The following is a 9,065-nucleotide window of genomic DNA, read 5'->3' on the forward strand; positions in this document are numbered from 1 at the left end:
TCTATTCTTTCTATTCTTCCTTCTTCTGTTGTTGTCTAATCACTGTTCAGGTCAATGAAATCAGATGCACTCATTTCCCCATTAAAAAGCTTCCTTTTCTCCCACCTTTTCAAGCGGATTAATTTAAAGCATAAGAGTTCCAAGAGGAAATAGTAGAAGCATTTTACCTATAGTGATTTAAAGGATATATGGAATACAAGTTTCACATGGACAGACAGTAAAAAGTAGAGAATAAAAACTAGTGGGGAGTAAATTTTGAGAGGTTTAATAGTTTATTTTGGATTTTTAAAAACAGTGAATTTTCTGGTGCCTTTATACTCATCTTCTTTATTTAAGGAACCTTGTGGTGCTTGACTTACTCATAATTTTGATCTGCTTGCAACAAAAATGCTATATACATATAAGCTAAATTTTGTTTTGTAAAATTCATCCACACTTGTATGTAGCACTGCAGATATGTTTGGGTTCTTTTCTTTTTCAACATCAAAGGCTTTGTGCATAGATAACAGAAAGAGGAATTTCACCTCACAGTTGCTGTGATCAGCATGACTTTTCTGCTGCAGTGTTTTTCCTGGTGGGGTTCTGCAGCTGGACTGGAGTGAGGCCCCTATTCCTGCAGCCAAGCCAGCAGCTTCCATAAGCTCATCTGCTGAACCTGACTGAGCAGATCCATTCAAGTACTGGGTTCCTAATGAACAACTCAGATAAATACCAGAAATGTCCACTCACCAGAGTCAGTGATTGTTTTGATAGGCTGACCAAATCTTGTTAAGTGGGTTATCTTGCTGTATTTGTCTAGGTTTTGCTTTGTGTGTTTATCTTCAAATTGACAGGCACCAAAGATGTGCCTTTTAAATGCTGAAAAGTAACGTGAGTTTAATGTAGGCTATTTTCACCACAGGTACTAAATGGTGTCTAGAGAAGATTTTTTTTGTGTGTGTTTTCATAACTTTTTAGCATTTATGAATATCATTGTATGATCCATATTGAATACTATTGATTGGTGAAGCATTTGTAGATAAGCAGATGTCAGAGCAGACATGGTGAGATCTGTAGAGCTGATTTAACTATTTGATTTGACTGCTTAAAAAGCTTTGGCAGATGCTTTTCATGTCAGTGATGAAATCTGAAATGTAAGTAAGGCACTTTCCCTGCAAAGGAGATCTCTGCCTTCTCCTCAGAGGATCCCTATTCCCCATTTTTATTCTGTAAACGCATGTTTTTTCAGTAACCAAGTGTTATTATCTCTTTTAAATGGGTAAGAAACTGAGGATCATCTAAAATCATTGTGACTGACAAAATAAATTCACAGGTTGAAAATGAAATCCAGGGCCTCAAGAGTGTTAGATCATTGACCCCACCACAAAGTCATCTGGTCTCTCACTAAGCTTCATGGATTAGTGAGTTTATATACACATGTACCTGTACATATAGGTAGGAAATCCATAGTAAAACTGTTTAATAATACAGAAACATGAGTTGACTTTTAGTCTGTTTAGGGTGTGTGACACTCATTAGCTAATCTGAGCTAACCAGTTTCTCTTGACCATGTTACTCTTTGAACGACTTACAGTTATCCTGCTTAGCACGGAGGGAAGGATTTGGGGAGGCATACAAATCTGGATGTTTTAAAAATATTTTTGCTTAGAGGAAATATGTTTCTGTAGAAAGAGATTATTCAGTAAAATGAAGTACAATATCGTTCTCAAGTAGCTTTTTAGGCAGAGAGAGGAATTACACACTTCCCAAGAATCTACAGCTTGGCACTGCAGTTGCATAGAGAGTGGCAATGAAAAGCGATCTCCCCTCACTTCATTCCTTAGGAATAGCTCTTTCTTGCTGGTTTTGAATGTGTTTCTTTTTCCTGTCTATTAATAGCAAATCTCAGTAGATGAGGCTTGCAGATCAAGATTAAAAAAACCTCCAAAACCTACATAGCAGTAGAGTGTGCCTGGAAATCTTATCTTCCATAAACTGCAGATTTCAGCTGCAGTCTGAGTAGCATAGTACCGTGAACAACAAATTTTATATTTGGGGAACTCGGTCTGCATCTTCCCATTGCATTGATGGATTCACTGCTGGTTTAATAGGAGGAAAATAACCATGTATTTCAAAGAGGTTTGGATCAGTCTAACAGCGTATTGACAAAAAACAGACTTGCCATATCCTTCAGGATATGTTCCTATATTAACCTCACTAACCACCATTCTACTTCAGTGTTCCAGAGAGCTGCTACACAAATGAATTCAACCTGAACCTTGTTTCTAAGGAAAGTAAAAAGGAAGGTATTGTCATAGGACTGTCAGAGACCAGGTCTCTTTGAACTAGCTGTGCACAGATACCAAAGACAAATGTTTCACAGACCTTTGTTTAGATTTCCCCAAGCTATGCCCAAACCCTTTCTCTCAGGCTGGAGAGCTGCCATGAGGGAGGACACTACCATGGAAAGAATATTATCAGCCAAAAGAACCCCCTGGCAGGAAGCCCCTGAGAGAGGAATGAGAGGTATGGCCAGGAGGAGGGGTTCTGGTAGAGCTGGAGCCATGAACCAAAGCAAAAATGAATTGATTTTGTCTGGGCAGCTCCTAGAGCAAGAAAAAAGCACATTTAGCTGCTGGAAGCCCCACAGATTCCTCACAGCAGGACACAAGGCAATCACAGATCTGGCTGGCACTCTGGCTATGCAGTGGGCCAAGCCAATTGGCTGGCTGGGGTGAGAAATTCAAGCATAAGGTGGGAATGACGGACAGTGGGAAACTGGGGATGGGAAACTAGATGCATTTTGCTCCTAAGATTTGCTTCAGCTTGGTCAACTTCACTGCTGCCAAGTGATACTCAAGTTCAAATACAAAGTGAAAGAGGGGAAGAAAGTGCTGAGAACAAAATTGTTCTGAAAATGGAGGGGGAAAAAATCAACCAGAAGTTTCTTTGAAATGATTGACTTGTATTTGATTGCCACGTGGGGGAGATCTAAGCTTAAACAGTGCTATCAGAGCTGTGTCACATGGAAGGAATCCTTCAGCAGACTCAGGGTGAGGCTCAGCAGTGTCTCTGTGACTGGTGGGACAGCTGGCTGGTTTCATCAAAGTGTGCTACCAGACGACACGTGGGGGCCTGGTGACATATGTGTTAAGAAACAATTAAAAGCTGATGAAAAACAAAACTCTTCCTACCCTCTAATCCTACTTTGAAAACTTTCCCCATTTTGGTATTTTCCCTGTTAAACATGCATACAGGATGTGGGAAACAGACACACAGACATTGCCATGGGTTATATGGCCAAAGCTTTCAGAGATACTGAGAATTCTGTAAAAAGGCCAAATTCTTCCTCAGGCAGGAGGTTGGATGGAGGTTTTGTAGGTTTATGAAACAGTAACAAATTAACATCACTACAAATTTAGCTTAAGTAAAATTTGTTTTCCGCAGAATGATAATTTCTTTAAGCATAAAAAGCAGAACTACTCAATAAGTTCTGAGATAGTATACCCCATTATGTGCATTTTGTGCCATGCTAAAGTGATCCAGAAGAAACAAGTGGGGAATCCATCAGAGCAGAGTCAGTCACGATTAACAAACGGACTTGCAGATGCCTTTACATAAAATCATGAAGTACCTCATGGAGCAGCTAATAGCAGGTGGCAGGTAGTTGGTGGTGTTCAGGTACAGATTCCTGACAGCTGCAGAATACAGGCACTTCTGGAAGTTCCACTGAATACAAATCATTTATATCTTCAACAAGGTGGCTATGCAATTTGTCCTTCATGGTTTCTCACACACAGCATGCATGAAGAAATAACTCATAGTCTAGGATCAGCAGACAAGTCATATGGGCTTAAAGCCATTTTTGGGTCCCTCATATACAGAACCCAGTATATAAAGCTGGTACCCAATGGTTTGTGCTTTTGAAACACAGTCTTTGCCTTTAGCTTTATCTGCAAGGGCTAAAGAGCTGCCAAAAAGGTTCTTTGTATTGTATTTTTAGTTCAGACACAAGTCTGTATATGTCAAAAAATTCAGGCTGACCTCTGATCTAGTGAAGCTGTGTGCCAAAATATGTGTACTTGAGCTTTCAGTTAACTGCCCTCTATGTGTACTTTCAAACCTCATGATGTCGACCCAGAGCACGTTGCACAGCTGAAGTTCATCCTGTCCAAACTCACATGAGATCTTCTAGCACCTGCTTTCTCTTCACAAACAAGAGAAGCTGCAGACAGGGTAGTTTTTAAGTGCCTTTATTAAAAGATATATATATTCTTATTGAAAATATTATTTAATGATATTTTTTATATTTCAAACAGCCTGTTAACTTCACAGACATGTGGTTTAGCTGTAATAACTTCAGATTAGATGCCTGTCTGACAACTGTAGATGATACCTCACACTGAAGCTGGAGAAACTTGGACTCAGAGGAATTGCTGGCTTGTCTAAAAGCATGAAAAAATCAACTTTGGATCTGTGACCAAAACTCAGCTTTCCTGAGTCCCAGGCAGTCAATACTTAACATGCCTGGCCCAGGGGAAGGCACTAGTTAGGAGGTGGTTATGGAGGACAGGGGGGATTGGTGGGATCAGATCAACTTTCAAAGAGACATTCCCATAAAAAATTCAACATCCAAATGATAGGGAGTTTGTTCTGTGCAGTGCATGCCAAAACAAAGCTCTGTGCCAAACCCTGTCTTTGGGTCTTCTTGAACTCGGGGTAATTGGTGCTGTGTCTAATGACTCTACTGTTATTTCTGCTCAGTTTTCAGGACTTTACTTGTTGTCGTTCTTCACGATCCTTGTCGGGCTGGTGCTCTACTCCTCCACGTCCACCTACGTGGCCCAGGACCCTCGGGTGTACAAGCAGTTCCGGAACCCTTCCGGACCTGTTGTAGACCTGCCAGCCACCAGCCAGATGGAGCCTTCGGTGACATACACCAGCCTGGGGCAGGAGACAGAAGAGGAGCCTCATGTTAGAGTTGCTTAAACCCAGGACTGTTGATCACCTACTGACACTGGAGCTCGTGTATCCATTATCTCTGTATTGTACATAGAGAAAGGTATTTACCAGGTGCAGTTACACTGGTGAGCTGCAAGGTAGCAAATAAGGAAAGCTCATGCAAACACAAAGAAATTGTTCCAGGGTGTTCCTTGCAAGGAGGTGCCAGTCCCTCGTTTATGAAATGAGCAGCATGTTTGCAATACAAACTGCTGTGTATGAATCGGTTAATGACAAACTACCTGTGAAAGATATTCAGTATGAAAGATGAAATTACAAAAAAGAAATTTGTAGAAGGGTGTTTTCCACACGCAGAGTGATATTATGCCTAAGCCACACCAGCTGTGGAAAAAACGCCTTTTTACAGCAAATACACTTTGTGCAGTCACTGTTAATTTCTCTCTAAAATTTGTTTGTTTGCACAAAACAGATGGGTTAGTCGTGGTAACAACACCCTGACACATTTTTGCTAGCACCTTGGATTTGCTGAGGGAAATACAATGAGTTCTGCTGTGCTGTCTAGTTGCCCTTTCTAGGTAATCTGATCCATGAATCCAGAGAAGGGACAACTTACAATATCTGTCTCTATTCTAGGAATAGGTATAAGGCGAGCATTTTAGCCTTTCTATATTTGCAGAAGTGAAGTACTCAAGCATTGACCTCTCCATGATCCATGGCAGATTTCCTAGTGGCCAAGGTTCTGCATCAGGTGACAGGGAGTCAGTTTCTCTGTAATTGTGACTCAACACAGATTTCTTACTTTTAAAATTTTAACCTGTAGAAAGGAAAAACGCTTTTTCTAGTTTCCTATGTATTGTACCTCTCCATGGAAAGATGACATATCATGTGGATCAGGGCACTTATTTTAGATACTCAGTGCATCGAGGGTGCCTTCTGCTGTTCCAGTTTGCTTAGTCTCCCGTGGTTCAGTATTCTAACAATAGCTATTTAGAAATGTGTCAGTTTTTCACCAAAACCCACAGGTTGTAAAAATCAGGACGATTAAGGGAGGAATTCACGAGCAGAAAGACTGGACCATTTGCTGGTGTTGCCACAGTAGCACAAAGGCATTTTACTGGCAGGGTGCAGCCAATTATTTTTCATTAACTGCAAAGCAACCAGAAGAATTCAGCAGTTTTCTTACATTCCTTGGGACGTGTGAAAATAGTAAGGGTGTGCTCCACACTTCTGTATACAACTGTACTTCTGCCTCAGGAGCCTTACCAGAATGGGGGAAATCTTAGTCACCGCCATGAAAAAATCCATCTTTGCCTGTACATTTGCTCTTCTGAGAGCCCAGTACAAAAACAAAAATCACTATTTCAATATCCTTTATCTATTTGTAATTTAAAATTAAGGAAGACGAGGTACTCCTGTGTCTAACAATAGCTGAGGAATCTAGGAGAGATCTTAGTTTTATTCACCAATCTGCCACATCTTTGCATGAATCCTTGGGCATAACTTACCTTCTGTGTGGCTGAGTTTCCCAAGCAGTATATATGGGAATAATGACGTTTACCTACCTCACAGAGGTGCTATGGGACCAAGTTATTTTAAAACGCTTCAGGATCTTCAGGAAGAAGGAGTTTAAGAAGCACGTAACAGTGCTGTAGAAGTATGTATACATTCACTGTATTTGAAAATGGAGTTTAAGGCATGGGTGATGAATATTTTGCTTGTGGGCATAGAAGGTGAATTTGGTTTGAATGTTATTCTGCTGAAAAAGACTGTTTCAAGCAAAAATGTAGACCTTCATGTTTGAAAAATATGACTTACCTATTCTTATTTAAAAAAGAAGAAAAAAAAATCAACCTATACACTGGAGATTAGAAAGTTCACACAGTTCAGCCAAGCAGGATGAATTTCTGCTGAGGTAACATTCATTTTTTATACTCCTGTTCTGCTTTAATACAGAAGGAACTTCCCTGAAGCTGACTGAGAAGAGTGTATATATGCATAATAGACATGAAGTGGCAAATGTCAAAATGCTCTTGAACAGCAGAAGTAAGCTGTATCTTATTCTTACTGTGGAGAAGAGGTGATTCCTTTCCCTCTGTGTTTAGGCTGTCTGCCACAACCCTGCTGCACCTGAGGGGAGGTTCTGCAGTATTGCCAAATCACACCCAAAACTACCCCAAAAGCTTTGGTTAAGGTGCCTTGGTACTAAACTAAAAAATGTATGATTTTTTTTCCCTGCCTTCTGGTTTTTTAATCTTTTTAGCACTCATGTTTCCAAACTTTTTTGGTCTTAAATATTGAGGATTAAAAAAACACAAAACAAAAAACCACTGGATTCCCACAGAAAAACAGAATCTGTATTCTGGGGATATGAAGGAAAGTCTAAATCAAAAAAGTAAAAAACTCACAAGAAAGATTACCTGATACTTCAGGGTAAGATCCTTGGGTCAAGCCCTGAGAGAGCTTTGACTTAGGGTGGATTTTGTACATTCCCCAGAAGGGGTCTGATTACAATCATGGCTCCCTCAGGTACCCAGAGGCACACTGGTGGGCACCTGTCATCTCAGTCTTTTTTGCTACCTTTTGTACCAATTAAATACCTTTCTCTGAACATTAGTCCCCGTGTTGGTCTGAGAACCTTGAGGATTGTGTGCGTGTGTGTTTCATGTTTACAGTTCCTTCTTTTTGCATAACTGTTTTGATTAATTTCCTTATTAGTATTTATTTTTAAGCCAAATGTCTGTAGTCCTTTGGCCTCCCCCACCTCATTTTTCTGACACTAACTTGTAGATGTTTGTTAGAGTCTTCTGCGAAACAGCTGGGCAGGGGCAGCTCCCGGCCAGGTCACGGCGCTGGGAGTTTCTCCTTACACGGGGTTGCATCCGTGGGTGGCTGAGAGGTGCCACCTGGAGAGATTTTACCAGGCTATTCTAAAAGGCTGTGTTGTACAGGAGGAGTTATGAAAGTTTCAGTGAGCGCTCTGCGAACAGCCGCCATCCCCTGTGCTTCTGGTGCAGGAGGAGTTCCATGTGCACAGCAGGGCTGCTTCGCTGTCTGGGTTTCCCCATGAACAAGGTGGATGCTCGGGTTAGCTAATCCTGGATGGACCTCGAAGGAAAACAGTAGTATAGCTTTACAAATAACTGTTGACTGAAAAAGGCCTGGTGAAGGAAGGCATTCCTCCTGCCTGCTTGTGTTCTGCAGTTGGAGCCCTCAGTGCGCACCAGCGAAGGTTCGGCCATCTGACGGCAGCTGCTCTCCGTGTTGCCTAGGACGTCTCTAGCTCCGCACAGCTCCTTGCCTGAACAAACTGAAACTGCTGGCCCTGGGCAGCCCTTAGCAGGACTGATGTCATTTTCTGATACCGGATGAGAACCCTCACTGGGAGGCAGACCTTGTCTTTGTTCCGGCTATAAAGTTGCAAAACACACAACGATAGACCAAGCAATTGAAAATTTTGCACCACTGTGTCATAAGAAGAAGTTTCAATGTATAGTGTAGAGATTGCTAACTTGTGCTATTAACATTTTGACAAGCGTGTAGTATTGTTTTCTTTCCTTCTTTTTCTTTTTCTTTTTCTTTTTTTTTTTTTTTTGAAAACCATTTAGTATTCCTGAGCTAGCTACAAATATAAATTTTACCCCATGGGTAGGATTTTATTGTTACATGCCATAATAAAAGCACACTAATCTTGACACCACAGATGGAAGTATGAACCAAAAGGAAAACCAGGCAAACAAAATCCCAACCCCAAATCCTGCATTAAGAAGCTGAATAAACCTTTCTCCATTTTGATATTTGCATGCACCTATATGGACTGGCTGTGGCAATGTAATGCCTGTATAATGTTTTCAAATAAAAAAAATAAATGCTTTATGAAAGCAGGGTTATTGGTTCCTTGACTGTTTCTTTTCTGCTACCTTAGCCTAAAACAATTTTTCAGAAGTCTAAATCTTGAATGCAGGGAATAATTTTTGCTGTGCATATGGCTTCTTCCCTTTCTAAGGTGGTTAACCTAGGGCTCTTTCCAGGGTGTCTAAGAATAGATTCCATCAGGTATCCTCAAGTATCTTGCCTGGCCCTAGAGCACTTGTCCAGAAGGATAAGAATACTCCTGTGTTGGAAAA

The 9,065-nt window shown here is 40.9% G+C and overlaps 1 protein-coding gene across 1 annotated transcript in view; it reads left to right on the forward strand.

Moving 5' to 3' along the window:
• The window catches only part of SLC35F1 (solute carrier family 35 member F1), a 226,561-nt gene extending 217,739 nt beyond the window's left edge, over window positions 1-8,822 (forward strand). The window contains exon 8 of the mRNA XM_063389877.1: window positions 4,744-8,822. Within this exon, the coding sequence (XP_063245947.1) occupies window positions 4,744-4,968 (225 nt within the window). The 3' untranslated portion in view covers window positions 4,969-8,822. The remainder of the gene's footprint in view (window positions 1-4,743) is intronic.
• Window positions 8,823-9,065: the final 243 nt, after the last annotated feature.

Source organism: Prinia subflava, chromosome 2 (genome assembly GCF_021018805.1).
Source record: "Prinia subflava isolate CZ2003 ecotype Zambia chromosome 2, Cam_Psub_1.2, whole genome shotgun sequence".
Lineage (NCBI taxonomy): Eukaryota > Metazoa > Chordata > Aves > Passeriformes > Cisticolidae > Prinia > Prinia subflava.